Source organism: Lutra lutra, chromosome 15 (genome assembly GCF_902655055.1).
Source record: "Lutra lutra chromosome 15, mLutLut1.2, whole genome shotgun sequence".
Classification (NCBI taxonomy): domain Eukaryota; kingdom Metazoa; phylum Chordata; class Mammalia; order Carnivora; family Mustelidae; genus Lutra; species Lutra lutra.
In genome coordinates, this window is record NC_062292.1 from 41,335,836 (window position 1) to 41,351,565 (window position 15,730).

The 15,730-nt window shown below is 44.3% G+C and overlaps 1 protein-coding gene across 2 annotated transcripts in view; it reads left to right on the forward strand.

Moving 5' to 3' along the window:
• IPO9 (importin 9) overlaps positions 1-14,230 on the forward strand; it is a 56,693-nt gene extending 42,463 nt beyond the window's left edge. For both annotated transcript variants that reach the window (XM_047703689.1, XM_047703690.1), the window contains exons 15-24: positions 6,068-6,294; positions 8,182-8,330; positions 8,866-8,994; positions 9,705-9,980; positions 10,235-10,401; positions 11,018-11,151; positions 11,823-11,945; positions 12,383-12,487; positions 12,706-12,782; positions 13,213-14,230. In XM_047703689.1, the coding sequence (XP_047559645.1) occupies positions 6,068-6,294; positions 8,182-8,330; positions 8,866-8,994; positions 9,705-9,980; positions 10,235-10,401; positions 11,018-11,151; positions 11,823-11,945; positions 12,383-12,487; positions 12,706-12,782; positions 13,213-13,323 (1,498 nt within the window). In that variant the 3' untranslated portion in view covers positions 13,324-14,230. The remainder of the gene's footprint in view (positions 1-6,067; positions 6,295-8,181; positions 8,331-8,865; positions 8,995-9,704; positions 9,981-10,234; positions 10,402-11,017; positions 11,152-11,822; positions 11,946-12,382; positions 12,488-12,705; positions 12,783-13,212) is intronic.
• The last annotated feature ends 1,500 nt before the right edge of the window (positions 14,231-15,730 follow it).

The following is a 15,730-nucleotide window of genomic DNA, read 5'->3' on the forward strand; positions in this document are numbered from 1 at the left end:
CAGTGGCTTTTTGAGTTTGACACTAAGAACAAAGGCAACAAAAGCAAAAAATAAATAAGCGGGACTACATCGAGCTGAAAAGCTTTTGCACAGCAAAGGAAGCCATCTACAAAATGAAAGGCAACCATCAAAATGGGAGAAAATATTTAAAACTCAATAGCAAATGAAACAATCAAGTTAAAAAATGGCACAGGAACTGAATACAGACTTTACCAGAGAAGACCTGTAAGTGGCCAACAGGTAAGTGAAAAGGTGCTTAACATCTCCAATTATCAGGGAAATGCAAATCGAAACCACAATGAGATAACACCTCACACATGTTAGAATGGCTGTCATCCAAAACAACAAGTGTATTGTTATCGAAAATAACAAGTGTTGATAAGGATGTGGAGAAAAAGGAACCCTTGTACACTGTTGGTGGGAATGTATATTGATTGGTAAAGCAGTATATGAAAAGCAGTATGGGGTTTCCTCAAAAATTTTAAATGGAACTACCATTTCTTGTAAGAATCCCACTTTTGGGTAAATATCCAAAGGGCTTGAAAACAGGATCTAAAAGAGATCACACTCCCGTGTTCATTGCTTGTTATTTAGTAGTAGCCAACATATGGGAACAACCTAAGCGTGTGTCAGCAGATGAAGGGATAGAGATGTGGTGTACATATGCAATGGAATATTATTTAGCTGTGAGAAGGAAGGAACTCCTGCCATTTACAGCAGCAGGAATGGATCATAAAGGCATCATGCAAAATGAAAAAAGCCACACAGACAAATACTGCATGGTATCATTTATATCTAGAAGTAAAAATAGAAATCATTCTCATTTAAAAAGAAAGCAGTGGGGTTACCGGGTGGCTTAGTCAGTTGAGTGTCAGACTCTTGATTTCAGTTCAGGTCATGATCTCAGGGTCTTGGGATCGAGCCCTGTTACGGGCTTTGGGCTTAGTGCAGAGTCTGCATTTCCCTCTCACTCTGCTTCTCCAACCACTCATGCTCATTCTGTCTCTCTCTCTGTCTCAAATAAATAAAATCTTTAAAAAAGTGGCTGTTAAGAGTGTGGGGCTGTAGAGGGAGGTTGATAAAAGGATACACATACTCTATGAGATCAGAGGATCTAATACAAAACATAGTTGATAACACTGTTGTATAACTGAAAGTTTCTAAGAGAATAGAACCTAAATTTCTCACACACACAAAAATGTATGATGTGTTGGATGCGTTAACAAATGAGATGAGGAGGAACTTAAACAGTGTAGGTGTACATCAATACCATATGACTGCAGTGTACACTTTAAATATCTTACAATGGTATATGTACTTATACCTCAATAAAGCTGAAAAAAATCAAGTTAAAAATTTAAGTTGATTTGTTTGTGAAGTTACATTTTATAACCAGAAAAAAAATGTGAAGAAAACTAGGTGAACCATGAGAGACTATGGACTCTGAAAAACGATCTGAGAATTTTGAAGGGGTGGGGGGTGGGAGGTTGGGGGCACCAGGTGGTGGGTATTGTAGAGGGCACGGATTGCATGGAGCACTGGGTGTGGTGCAAAAATAATGAATACTGTTATGCTGAAAAAAATAAAAAAATTAAAAAAAAATTAAAAAAAAATGTGAAGAAAACTTAAAAAAATAATGTTAAGTCTCTGACTACATGGGCAGTAAGTTACTTGAAAGATGAAGCAAACTTCTGAAAAGGTGACAAAAGCTTTGCACACCCGGGAAAGGACACTTACACATGTTTATAGAATGTTATATAATGTATCAAGGGCTGGATCCCTTGACCACATCTGTGGATCCCAGGTTAGAAACCGTCTATGAAGGGATCCTAGCTAGTCTTTCCTTCACAGCCAAGATTTTCCAGTTGATCATTTCCCTATTCAGTTTCCCAACCAGTTGCAATCTGGCTTCTATCCTTATCACATTACTGAAACTTCTTTCTGATGTCACTAGCAGACTTTTATGGCCATCACACCACTTTGCTTTTCTTTTGTCCTGGTTTTAATGTATTCTTCCATGTCATAATTAATGTATCGTTGCAAAGTGCCCAAAATCATTTCTGAAATAAGATACTGGTCAACAGATACTCCTACTTCTGTCACATTTCTCAAATCACAGTTATGCCAGCTTTTCTCCCGAGCTCTAAATTAATGTATCTGCTACTTATCAATACCAGGGCGGATGTATCTTTAAGTATCTAAAAATAAACACTTCTGCTACTGAGCTTACTGTTGACCCCCTCCAAGCCTGCCCTACCTGTATTCTCTGTTTTAGTAGAAGAAATCGGGACCTTTTTTTTTTTTTTTTTAAGGAATTGGTACCTTTAGATCTTATGCTCAAAGAGATTTTGTATCCCCTGTTTTAGTAAAAGTAGAGATCCCAGATCTCTCCCTTTCAGGTCTTGGTTCCTTCGCCTTCATCTCTTCTCTCCTGCTACTACTAGCCTAGCTTGTATTCTCAACTTCTTGTGCCTAAATCTCTGTCGTCGCTTCCTAATTGATGTCTCTGCTCCAGCCTCTATTCCAACGATCTGTAGAATTTTAGCTGTATAACTGTTTTCTAAAACAGAAACCTGAGGGGCGCCTGGGTGGCTCAGTGGGTTAAAGCCTCTGCCTTCGGCTCAGGTCATGATCCCAGGGTCCTGGGATCGAGCCCTACATCGGGCTCTCTGCTCAGCAGGGAGCCTGCTTCCTTCTCTCTCTCTGCCTGTCTCTCTGCCTACTTGTGATAAATAAATAAAATCTTCATTTAAAAAAATAATAAAACAGAAACCTGATATTTCTGCTCCTGTAAGTGAAATTCTCATGGTCCCAGTTGTGCTCTTCAAACTGAGATTCAGGGATCCTGGTATGCCAGGTGACACATGAAGCCACAGTATAAATAAATCTCTGGCATCTTCCTGGGGTTTCAGTGTTGCTTGAAGACTTTTGGGGAGGGCAAAGAAGGTATTAGGAATCATTTGTTTAAAAAAAAAAGGTTTGAGATAAACTGGCTTCCAGAATAGTCTCACCTTCTTTAGTGTGGCATACAAGATCCCGTATGATCTAAGCAGATGATGTGATCTCTGTGATCTATCAGACTGTATGGTTTCAGGTTCATCAGAAGAGCAGTTAACTGTAAATCCTTAGAGTGGAGAAGCAGAGGGAAGTAGGCAGAACAGAGTTGAGTACCAGTAGAGAGAAGGGTGCAAAGCCTAGTCTAAGGCATTGAGAGCTTACCAAGGCCAGATGACCGTTTAGCTCTTAAGGAAAAGTCAGATCCAGAGCAAGGTAGAATTGAAAATCAAGATGTTATGCACCAAAAAACAGAAAGTATGGGGCTCCTGGGTGGCTCACTTGGTTAAGTGTCCAACTCGTGATTTCTGCTCAGGTCATGATCTCATGGGTTGTGGGATCTGCTTGTTCCTCTCCCTCTGTTCCTCCCTCCACTCTCTCTCTGTCTCTCTCTTTTTCTCTCTCAAATAAGTAAATATTTTTTTTAAAGTCTATGGACAAATCTGAGAGATCAAAGCCCACAGTTTCACTGTTCATTATGGACCTTTGAACCCAGCATCAGACACAAGTAACATGGTTATAAGCCACTTAAAAAAAATTAGGAGGGGCGCCTGGGTGGCTCAGTGGGTTAAGCCGCTGCCTTCGGCTCAGGTCATGATCCCGGGTCCTGGGTTCGAGCCCCACATCGGGCTTTCTGCTCGGCGGGGAACCTGCTTCCTCCTCTCTCTCTGCCTGCCTCTCTGCCTACTTGTGGTTTCTCTCTGTCAAATAAGTAAATAAAATCTTTAAAAAAAAAAATTAGGAAAAACCATGTATTGAGTACCTGCAGAGCACCTTGTTTCTGTACTAGATTCTTTTAACATAGAGAAGCAGCGTTTTTATTGACTTTTATTGCCATTCTGAAGATAAAAAAAAAAAGTACAGACTTAAACAGTATAATTATATTCCATTGGACGTGGTAAGCAGCATTCAGTAAATATTGAATAAGAGGTAAGTTAAAACTATGTATAGAAAACTTTAAACCCTACAGGTAGTTTACAAATTTTAGTACACAATTTTCTGTTGTACACAGATACTACACAAATTTATTATTGCATAGAATGGCTATACAAATTGATCTCATTTTAAGATGCAAAATACTCCAAAAAGTACAGAATTTGTATAACATGAAAGTTAAATATTCTACTGATTAACAGTTGTGCTAGAAAAGATGTTAAAAACTGTCTAACTATTGGGATGCTTGGGTAGCTCAGTCAGTTAAGCATCTGCCTACGGCTCAGATCATGATCCCAGAGTCCTGCGATCAAGTCCTGCATCAGGCTCCTTGCTCCTCAGGGATCCTGCTTCTCCCTCTGCCTGCCACTCCCCCTCCCTGTGCTCTCTCTCTCGGACAAATAAACAAATAAAATCTTTAAAACAAAACAAAACAAAAAAACCCTGTGACTATTTGGGGGCACCTGGGTGGCTTAGTTGAGCTTTTTTTTTTTTTTTTTTTTTTTTTGAAAGATTTTATTTATCTGACAGCACAAGCAGGCAGAGGAAAGAGAGAAGGAGACGTAGCACCAAGCAGAGAGCCGAAGTGGGGCGGGCTTAATTCCAGGACCCTGGGACCATGACCTGAGCAGAAGGCACGTGCTTAACCGATGAGCCCCTGAGGCACCCCGACTCAAAGATTTATTTATTTATTTGTTGGAGAGAAAAAGCACAAATGGGAGGGCCAGACGGATAGAGAATCCAAAGTGATTTTGCGCAGAGCCCAGTGCAGGGCCCGATCTCATGCCCCTGAGATCACTAGCTGAGCTAAAATCAGGGAGTCAGACGCTCAACCGACTGAGCCACTCAGAGCCTTTCCCCAAACCTGTTTTTGTTTTGTTTGGTTTTTTTTAAGATTTATTTAAGACTCTTGGGGCACCTGGGTGGCTCAGAGGGTTAAACCTCTGCCTTCAGCTCAGGTCATGGTCTCAGGGTCCTGGGATCGAGCCCCACATGGGGCTCTCTGCTCAGTGGCGAGTCTGCTTCCCTCTCTCTCTGCCTGCCTCTCTGCCTGCTTGTGATCTCTCTCTCTCTCTGTCAAATAAATAAATAAAATCTTTTTTTAAAAAAATGACATCAGGGGCATCTGGGTGGCTCAGTGGGTTAAAGCCTCTGCCTTCTGCTCAGGTCATGATCCTAGGGTCCCGGGATCGATCCCCACATCGGGCGCTCTGCTCAGCAGGGAGCCTACTTCCTTTCCTCTCTCTCTCTCTGCCTGCTTCTCTGCCTCCTTGTGATTTCTGTCTGTCAAATAAATAAGTAAAATCTTTTAAAAAATAAAAAAAAAATTTTTAAATGACATCAGACTCTTGAGGCGCCTGGGTGGCTCAGTGGGTTAAAGCCTCTGCCTTCAGCTCAGGTCATGATCCCAGGGTCCTGGGATTGAGCCCTGCATCGGGCTCTCTGCTCAGCAGGGAGCCTGCTTCCCCCTCTCTCTCTCTCTCTGCCTGTCTCTCTGCCTACTTGTGATCTCTGTCTATCAAATAAATAAAAATGACATCAGACTCTTGATTTTGGCTCAGGTCATGATCTCAGGGTCATGGGATCGAGCCCTTCATTAGACTCTGCTCAGCAGGAAGTCTGCTTCTCCTTGTCCCTCTGCTCTTCCCCCCACACACACTCTCTCTCAAATAAACAAGTTTTTAAAATCTTAAAAAAAAAACCAAACTGTTAACTATTTGAAAAATAACAGGAATATATATCAAAATCAGAAGGATGTGATTATAGCAGTAATCCAAGGAATTATAAAGCATTTAGTTAACATCTTACTAATTTGAATATAATGATATGACAGAGTGGGAGAGGGATGAAAGTTTAAAACAGCAAAAAATCAAAGCAGAAATAAATTCACTTAGAGACGGCGGTGCTGATGTTCACAAAATATGCCCCAGAAAGGTGTGAAAACTAACTCTGCAAGTAGCTTCATAAAGCTACACGTACTAATGCTGTAATCTGTGATACCAACTAGAAAAACCAGGAATTAAAAGTTCCACTTGTGAGTAATGCTTGCTTCTCTCTCTCTTTCTCTCTCTCCCTGTAGTTATTGTGACCAACTAAAAGTCTCAGAGAGTACCCACGTGCTTCAGCCTTTCCTCCCCAGTATCCTAGATGGCTTAATTCACCTAGCAGCCCAGTTCAGCTCAGAGGTCCTCAACCTGGTGATGGAGACCCTGTGCATCGTCTGTACAGTAGACCCAGAGTTCACAGCAAGCATGGAAAGCAAAATCTGCCCCTTCACCATCGCCATTTTCCTGAAGTACAGTAACGGTATGCCCCTGGGACTGTGTGCGGATGAGGGACACCAAAGGAAAGGTGGTGGCTGGTCAATTTAGGTGAAACTTTTCCCTGGGTCTCGTGGTCTTAAGCATTGTAAGCAAAGAAAGGCTTTCACTCAGCAAAGAGGAGAGCCCGTACTGGAGCTAGAGGAACACCAAAAAGTGGAGGTGTTCTGTCACTCTCACCTGCAGTCAGAACTGGGGAAAAAGACAAGTAAAGGGTTAGCAGGCAAGAGGTACAGTTCAGAACTTTAACAATTAAGTGGGAAATCCAGTGATTACATCAAAATGTTCCTTAAAAAAGGGGGCCTACAGCTATCACGTAGAAAATGAGATACTGAAGAAAGACCCATGCAAAGGGTTATGAACAATGGAGGTCGTCACATGGCTTTTGTAGTAGCAAAAATTTAGAAGTAATAAAAAAAAATTAGTTATATTTATTATATCCGTAAAGTGAAATACCGTGCAGCCTCTAAACATCAAACTTGAAAGGAATAGTTAAAGCCGTGGGAAAGTGCTCACATTCTAAGAAGAGAATAGGAGGTTTTCCAAACTGCATAGAGTATAACCCCAAGTTTTGGGTTTGTTTTAGACAAGAATTAATTTATAGATATGTACATAGAAAAAGTACCAGAAGAAAATACATCAAAGTGTTAAGGTAGGTCTCTCTAGGTGGTGGAATTCCAGGTGTTTTCTTTCCTTGAATACTTTCCTACATTTTGACTTTTTCAATAGTGAGTGTGCATTATTAACAGCACTTCGGTTGTGTAATGCTTCATTACCAGAAAAAATATTGAGGATATTTGTTTTTATAGAGGGAGTGCCAATATTGAAATACAGGATATATAGAGGTAGGAGTTACATAATATGATATACTAAACGTTTTATTTGATTGGCTTTTTCACTTAAAATGTGTCTTGAAGGGACACCTGGGTGGCTCAGTCAGTTAAGTATCTGCCTTTGGCTCAGGTCATAATCCCAGGTTCTGGGATCGAGTCCTGCAGCATTGGGGTCCTTGCTCAGCAGAGAGCTTGCTTCTCCCTCTGCCTTTCACTCCCCCTGCTTCTGCTCTTTCTCTGACAAAATAAATAAACAAACTCTTTAAAAAAAAAAAAAAGGTGTCCTGAAGAGGTTTCCATGTTGCACTCCTAGATACCTCTCATTCTTCTTAGCCGTCATGTAATATTCCCTAAAATGGCTATAGCATAATCTGCTGGTTCTGTTAATGCACATCTAGAATGTTCGCAGTTTTTTTTCAAAGCAATGCTGCAGTGATACTTTCTATTTTTTCTTGCTCGATACAGGAGGAAATGTTTCTTAAATAGGTGAAGTAGGTCAAGCCAAAGTTTCATTTCTTCACAAGGCTCTGCCTTGTGAGGATTTTGCCTTTTGCTTTGGAAATGCTTTGGAAGTTCTTTTTTTTCTCATGACTAACCCCTGGGAGATGTATATGATTCCTCTTCAACACAGGAGAACCTGGCAATGAGTGTTTTGGCAATCTTTGAAAGTTTCATGGTCTTCTTAACAAAGTATCAGTGGGGATTTTTTTTTTCCTTAAGCGTTTGGTTTCATAATCCAGGTTTCACAAGAATAAAAGTCATTAAAGATTTGCCCCAGAAAAAAGCTGGGTTTCATTTTAGGAGTAGCTATTCCAGGCCAATTTCTGACTTAATGAAACCATGTATCCTCTGGCTCTTGGAGAGCTAGCGTCTCTCCTATTTCACGGTATTCATACGTCCTTACTAGCTCCCAGGTATATGATGTGTAAGCAGAGCAGAAGTTGTTAACTTAGGTGAGGGCCAAGCAACAGGCATCATTAAGCCAGAAGCACATGCAGACCATTGGGCGGGGGGGATTCTGTGTGCCTTATCCACTTCAGATCCTGTCGTCGCCTCGCTGGCCCAGGATATCTTCAAGGAGCTGTCCCAGATTGAAGCGTGTCAGGGCCCAATGCAGATGAGGCTGATTCCCACTCTCGTGAGCATAATGCAGGCCCCAGCAGACAAGATCCCTGCAGGGCTGTGTGCGGTAAGTGCTTACAGGGCACCGATGTGGGTGGAGATTTAAGAAAAAGAGCGGACTCACGCTCTTCCCATGTCACCTGTACATCCCACCCAGCTGACAGGAAGCCGGTGGCAATAGAGATTCGTAGGGTGATTTCCCTGGGCTACTTTGCCCACAGGACAGTGGGGGGCTGTCCTAATTCTTGAGGCTTTGGGGACCTGGCTCTTCTTGTTCCCGAGTTGCCCTTGGTGAATTGAACAGTGCTGTTATTAGACAGTGCCACTGAGTATGTCACCAGACTGTCTGTCCACTCCACCACCATACACCGCCCACCCCCATATCTAAGCAAGCAGCGAGCTAGCGGGAGGAGGCTGAGAGCACTATCCACTAGCTAATTACTCCTTTCCTTCAGAAACTTTACTTGGTGAAAGTTAATGCGCTTTCTTTGGGTTGCTGTGTTGTGTCCATGCAATAAGGATCTTGGATGTTGGGCACCCTCGACCCCCACCCTAGGAGCGGTTCTGATTTTTTTTTTTTCTCCCCCTCTTCTCTCCTTCAGACGGCCATTGATATCCTGACCACAGTAGTACGGAATACAAAGCCTCCCCTTTCCCAGCTACTCATCTGCCAAGCTTTCCCTGCTGTGGCACAGTGCACCCTTCACACAGATGACAACGCCACCATGCAGGTATCAAAGCTGTGGTGACTAGAAGAGGGAAGGTAGCTCCCCGGCCATAGGCTTACAGTAGCCTGAGAAAGCTGACACCGTCTCCTGCTTTAGAGATACAGGTCTCTTAAATCCAGCCTGGACCCAGGAAGGGTCTAGGCTGCAGAAGCCAAGCATTCTGTGCTTTGGAATCTGTTATGATCTTAGAGAGTATGGATGCCAGACATCCTGTCCGTCTGTATCTGGGTATTGCTACTGTGGATGAGATTACAGACCTACAGACTTGAAGCTCTAAGAAAGTCTTTCCTGACTCAGTAAAATCAGCAAAGTAACAGGCCTTTGGAAATCTCTGGGCAGATAGTGGTTCATATGTTTGTCTGTCTTTATTCTCATAAACACCTATAGTGTCCATAATCACTGCTTACATCTTAAACTTCTACCATAGGTAGATCTTCATGGCTAAAACTTAGTTTACTTGGCCATGATCCCTTGTGATCAGAACTAAGATTTTTGAGATAGCTGATTCGGTAAAGCAAGGATTGTATATTGCATGGCTATATCTGTAACAATTAATTCCTGACTCCAACTGTATGTGCCCACCACACACCCTGTAGGCTCGTCACTTTTATGAGACATAGGCCTCTAAGAAAAACATTTGCCCATATAGACCGAAGGCCTCCTGATATCTGTTCCCCTGTTGCTAATCTCATTTGCCACCTTTGTCTCCCCAGAATGGTGGAGAGTGCTTGCGGGCTTACGTGTCAGTGACACTGGAGCAGGTGGCCCAGTGGCACGATGAGCAGGGCCACAATGGGCTGTGGTATGTGATGCAAGTGGTGAGCCAGCTCCTGGACCCCCGTACCTCCGAATTCACTGCGGCCTTTGTGGGTCGCCTCGTCTCCACCCTCATCTCCAAGGCAGGGCGGGAGCTGGGGGAGAATCTGGACCAGATTCTTCGTGCCATCCTCAGTAAGATGCAGCAGGCAGAAACGCTCAGTGTCATGCAGGTAAGAGGACAGTGGGGAGCAGGGCTTTGCCAACCTTCAGGTGGTAGAGATGGAAATCGATATACAGGCCTGGAGGTATTTTACTTTGTCTTACAATCCTTGCAGTTAAGTAAAATCTGTCTATTCTGGCCCAAGAAATGCTGACAAGGAACTCTCCGTGTTCTGTTTCTTGACTGGCCAACCCCATTCCCTCTCATCTCCAACTCTCTGAAATTGGTTTCCCTAAAGTAGATGTCCTTCTTGTTACCTCCTAGTCTCTGATCATGGTGTTCGCTCATCTGGTGCACACTCAGCTGGAACCCCTCTTGGAGTTCCTGTGCAGCCTCCCAGGACCTACTGGCAAACCTGCCCTGGAGTTTGTAATGGCTGAGTGGACGAGCCGACAGCATCTGTTCTATGGCCAGTATGAGGGCAAAGTCAGGTAGGGCCCATATTTCTTCTGTGGGCATTCTGTCCTCTCCTTGCATTTCTGCTTTCCCTGACTTGCTTCACTGATTTTTGTTCAACATGTGAAACTGCCCCCTTGTATTCCCTTTTTCCTCTATTTCTTTATTGTTAATCAGTGTCTTTGAATAGCTGTCATCTTGAAATTTCTAAAACACAATCAACACGAGTACACCGTTTTTTTTTTCCCCCCTCTCTGCTGGCTAGAGATCCTCCACTGCCATAGACTTCACCTAGCCAAGTACTGCTAGTGGCTTATTCTCCTTTATAAAGCCAAGCCTTCTAACCCTGGCTTGCTAACTTCCTGTCCTAGACTTGCCTCCCACTGGTTCCCATCACCCCATTGCACTTTCCAGTGTGGCCAGCTATTGCGATCCTTGTCCACCTTAGCTTTGTTCAAGAAGTTCAAAAGTTCTCATTAGCCCATCCTCATGAACACTAAATTCCATTTTCAGTTCTCTCATCTCTCCTAATTTGTTGTGAACAGAATTTTCACCAACCCAGAGAAGAGTCTTAGAACATAATTGCTGATCTCCTTGGAGTGAACTCCAGATGGGTTGCCGATTGACCCTTTTTTGGCTCTTCCTTGCTAGCTCTGTGGCACTGTGTAAACTGCTCCAGCATGGCATCAATGCAGATGACAAACGGCTACAGGATATCCGCGTGAAGGGAGAGGAGATCTACAGCATGGATGAGGGCATCCGCACCCGCTCTAAGTCAGCCAAAAGTGGGTGATGCTGCTGCCCCTCCAGTCTCCTCCCTAGGGGCTAAGTGGCGGGGCGGGGAGGTAGGGATGCACTGTGATCTCGATTTTTAAAATACAGCTGTTAGTGATGGCTTTGATAAAAAGAAACAGAAAGCTATAGGTAAACAACAGATCAGAACATATGGTTCCTTCTTACTGCTGAAAATTGGCAAAAACAATCTCAGGGACCCCAACTTCCAGCTTCATTCAGGGCTCTGATAAGCATTTGAGCATGTCTTTGTTACCAGATTGCTTTTGTCCTATGACGTCAGTGATTTGGAGGCAGCGAGTGCAAAGCTGCACTCTTCAGCTGTAGGTTTATAATCACCTATGCTGTTTCTCAAACTGCAAGTCATGGGGACTGGAGTAATGCGCACTGTACAGTTACTTGTGTCTAAGCCGTATTACCAGCCAAAACCTATCTCCTAATTCCTAAACTCTTACCTGTCCTAACTTCTGAACTCTGAGAACACCAAGCAGAATGAAGTTCTTTAACTTTAAATCCTTCTGTGGCAAGTGGATATGGTCTGAGATGGTGGAAAGCCTGAGGGTTGGTGAACTGTGTCTGCTGAGCAATGCCGCAGGAGGGTGGGGAGCACTGCCAGAAGGGAGCCCACGGACAGTCTGTTAAAAGCCTTGCCTTTCCTTTCCAGACCCTGAGCGCTGGACAAACATTCCTTTACTGGTCAAGATCCTGAAGCTGATCATCAATGAGCTCTCCAACGTCATGGAGGCCAATGCCGCGCGCCAGGCCACTCCTGCAGAGTGGGGTCAAGGTGCACCAGGCTCTTACTCTCAGTAGACTTTCAGCCTGGCAGATCAAGTTACAGATGTTCAAATTATCAGTTTGGCTTATTGAATCACGGGTTTTTTTTTTTAATGTTTCGTGCATGCCCATCACGTGGCTAGCTAGCGTTGCTACACACGTGATGAGCTGCTCCTGAGGTCTGCGTTGTGAAATCTCTGCAGAGGCTGGGGTGGGAGGCAGCCAGGAGGCAAGCTGCTTACCCCTTTCTGTTCGGTTTTTCTCAGGAGTTTCTCAACCTTTTCTCTACCCACCAGAACACCCTCGGTTCTTCCATTTAAACATTTTGGGAGGGCTTGGCCACAGGCCACATTGCAGAAACCCTTGGGACCCTTCTGTTCTGGCCTGTTTGCATTTGGGAAGGGAAAATGTGTGAGCATTCTCCAGCTGCTTTTCATCTCCAAGTAGATGACTCCAATGATATGTGGGAGGACCAGGAGGAGGACGAAGAGGAGGAAGAGGATGGTTTAGCTGGCCAACTCTTATCTGACATTCTCGCTACAAGCAAATATGGTAAGCGGTTTGAGAAGAGGACAGGACAGCCATGCTAAATACCTTTTCTGTGCGCTGGCACCAAGAACGGGGTGCCAAAGGGGAGAGGTGGGCCCACAAGGGATGTTCTTTGGGCTTCTTTAGCCCTTCTATCCCAGCTGTGTGGTGATGCCTCCCTGCTTGGGGTGCAGGAAGGGGCCTCGGCCCTGACCCCTCTCTGTGTTGGCTGTGTCTAACAGAGGAGGATTACTACGAGGATGACGAGGAAGATGACCCTGATGCCCTGAAGGATCCTCTCTATCAGATCGACCTGCAGGTGAGCATTTCCAGAGACCGATGTCTTGCAAGTGACAATGTCCCAAGCCCTGGAAACAGGAATATGGCTTCAAACCCATTCATAGTTCATTCTGGGAGCTTCAGGGCAGAGAGTTCCTATCTTGCTGAGTAGTCAAGGGCTCTGGGTGGGCTGGAAGTACCTTAGCATTATACCTGCCAATATGGCGGTCCAATTTCTTGCAACCCGGCTATCTTGTGAAAGTCCTTGGGTGAAATATGAGACCTGTTGGGAAAATTTCATTTCCTTATGGAATTTAGTCTCTGGATTAAGCCTGCACCAGATCCAAGAATATAGAAAGCCACCCCTCAGCATGGTGGCATTTGTCAAAAAGCCAGTGTTTCCTGTACCACTTGGGGTTCTTGGTGAGCCTGGAAACCCTCAGTAATGCTACTCTTTTTCTTCCCCCCAGGCATATCTCACAGACTTCCTCTGCCAGTTCGCTCAGCAGCCCTGCTACATAATGTTCTCAGGCCACCTTAATGACAACGAGAGGCGGGTTCTGCAGACCATTGGCATCTAAAAAAACGGAGACTTTCTACATCTTCTCCTCCTGGCCCAGCCACAAACCATTTTGCAGCCCTTAACTGGCCTCAAGATGTACTTTCTTTTCAACCTAGAGTGGCCTCCTGACTCTTGGCCCTTGGCCTTTGCAGAGTGACACTGACAATTCAGACCAAGCTCACCAGTGCTGTCACTTAGGAATACTGGAAAAAAGGACATTTCTCAGAGACCCCCTGAAGAGACTCCATCTCTAGAAACCTTTCTCCCCATGTGCCCTCACCTCTGTTCCTAGAGCCCTCTGCTGGCCACTCCAGAAACATATTGCCCAGAAGGATTTTGTGTTCATGGATTATTTTGCCCCACCTCAGGAGCACAGGAAGCCATGACCATTTATATTCTAAAACAGACCTGTTTACTTTCATAGGACATCTGATGTGTTCAGATAGGAATACCCTTGAGGGATGATTCTGCTTTCTGCCCTTCACCACAGATGCTCTGGGTTCTCCATAGGAACAAGAGGGAGCAACTACATTCTGAGCCCTCTTCAGTGACCTCTCCTTGTCTCCCTCCTACAACACTAAGGCTCCCCTCTCAGAGGAAGTCATCTTGTTTTTGCCTCATTGCATGACACAACCCCTCCCCCCAACCTATCCCTGTGAATACTTGCGCACCACAAAATAAGCCAGACAGATGGCACGTTGTTTTCCTTTTTTAGAGAAAAAAAAAAAAAAATGGGAAAAACATTTTTTAAAAGTCCTCCTGACCCAACCATATTTAATATTCCTCTCCCACACATCACCACACAGTCTGATGTTCAAAGGTTACCCCTCCTCTCCCTCAGGAATCCTCTTAAAGTGGATAAGTTGTAGCCCTCAAATTTGCAATGTGTATTTTTCTAGGAGAGTAAAGTAATCTTTACAAATGAATTTAGTCCGCATGGTATAAGGTGTCCCAGCATATCTGCCTTCTGTCCCTTTTAGTAGGAAAATAAAAATTAGGGAAAAAGGAATAGGCAGAGCCATGTAGACACCATAGTGTGTTTTAGCTAACCTAGCTCAAAATGATTCTTAGAGAACTAGTATCATCCAATCAAATATTCTTTTAATTTTGCCACTTTTTATTTATTTTTTTATTCGACACAGCGAGAGAGGGAGCACAAGCAGGGGGAGTGGGGGAGGGAGAAGCGGCTTCCCATGGAGCAGGAGATCGATCGGGATCATGAGCTGAGCTGAAGGCAGACGCTTAACGACTGAGCCACCCAGGTGACCCCAATCAAGTGTTTTTATGGGCGGTCCCTTGGTTCAAGAAGTGAATGAGGATAATAAACGGAAGGAGGCAAACCCCAGCATTTCCTTTTTTGATAGTGCCCATGCCTGGTGCCCGAGTTTTAGTAGCTATAGAAGATTCTTTAGGTTGCCAGTCTTGCAGACAAGAAATAGAATATAAGGTGAATTTAAGTCTCTGTTCTTGAGGAAAGGGCCCCAGTTGTGGGACATTTACTATACAGGACTGTAATGGAAGCTAAGGATTTTGCAGCCAATAGTGACTTCACACCACTAGGTGTCCCTGGTGTATAATTCCCCCGTCTGACTGAGCTGGGGAAAGTGTTAAGGTTACTGTCTTTGAAAAGTTCCAGGGTATGTGCACCGCGTGGTCTGCTGCCCGGCAGATTCTGAAACTAGTAACTGCCCCTGCTGTTTCTCCCCCTTGAGTTGGGAGTGTCGTTCATACTGGGGAGATGATAGAAGGTCTGGCCAGTTGTTGCTCAGGAAAACCACAGTCAGTCTTAGAAACTCACTCCATAATTGATCTCAAGGCAGTGCCAGTTGGTTTCAGTGCTGAAGGGTTCACAAGGTCAAATCAACTCATGATTGTGGCACAAAAGACTGGTCTCGTGCCATTGGCGTTGAATTGCTGAGTTTGGGAAGACTTGGGGCTCCCATACATAGAATGATATGGGCCCCTTCTAGGCCTGATGATTAGGGGAAAAAAAAAAGTCTGTATCTAGTGCCAAAAATGGTCTCTTGACAGAGGTCCTCTCGCTGATTTTTGGGGAGGACTGGAAAGCTTGAGTCCTAAAGGAAAGCATCTTTGTATCATCTGGGGGGCCACCCGTGCCCAACAGACATGCTGTTGTGGATGAGAGCAGAGGGTCTTACACTGGTGTGCAGGTACTTCCTGTGCTCCCACAGCATTTCGACATCATCCCATTTAACCTTTACAGCAGGTACACGGATAATATTCCCATTCTATCGACGAGGAAGAGTTCAGGGACTACACCCAGCATCGGCATGGAGAAAAATGATCTGCTGGAGTCCAGTACTACCGACAGAAAGGAACTCGAGCTCCTACTATCTCTTCTTTTGGCCAAAGAGCTACCTTGGGTCTGAAAAGATTAGGGCCAACTGGTTGCAAGGAGTTGAAGC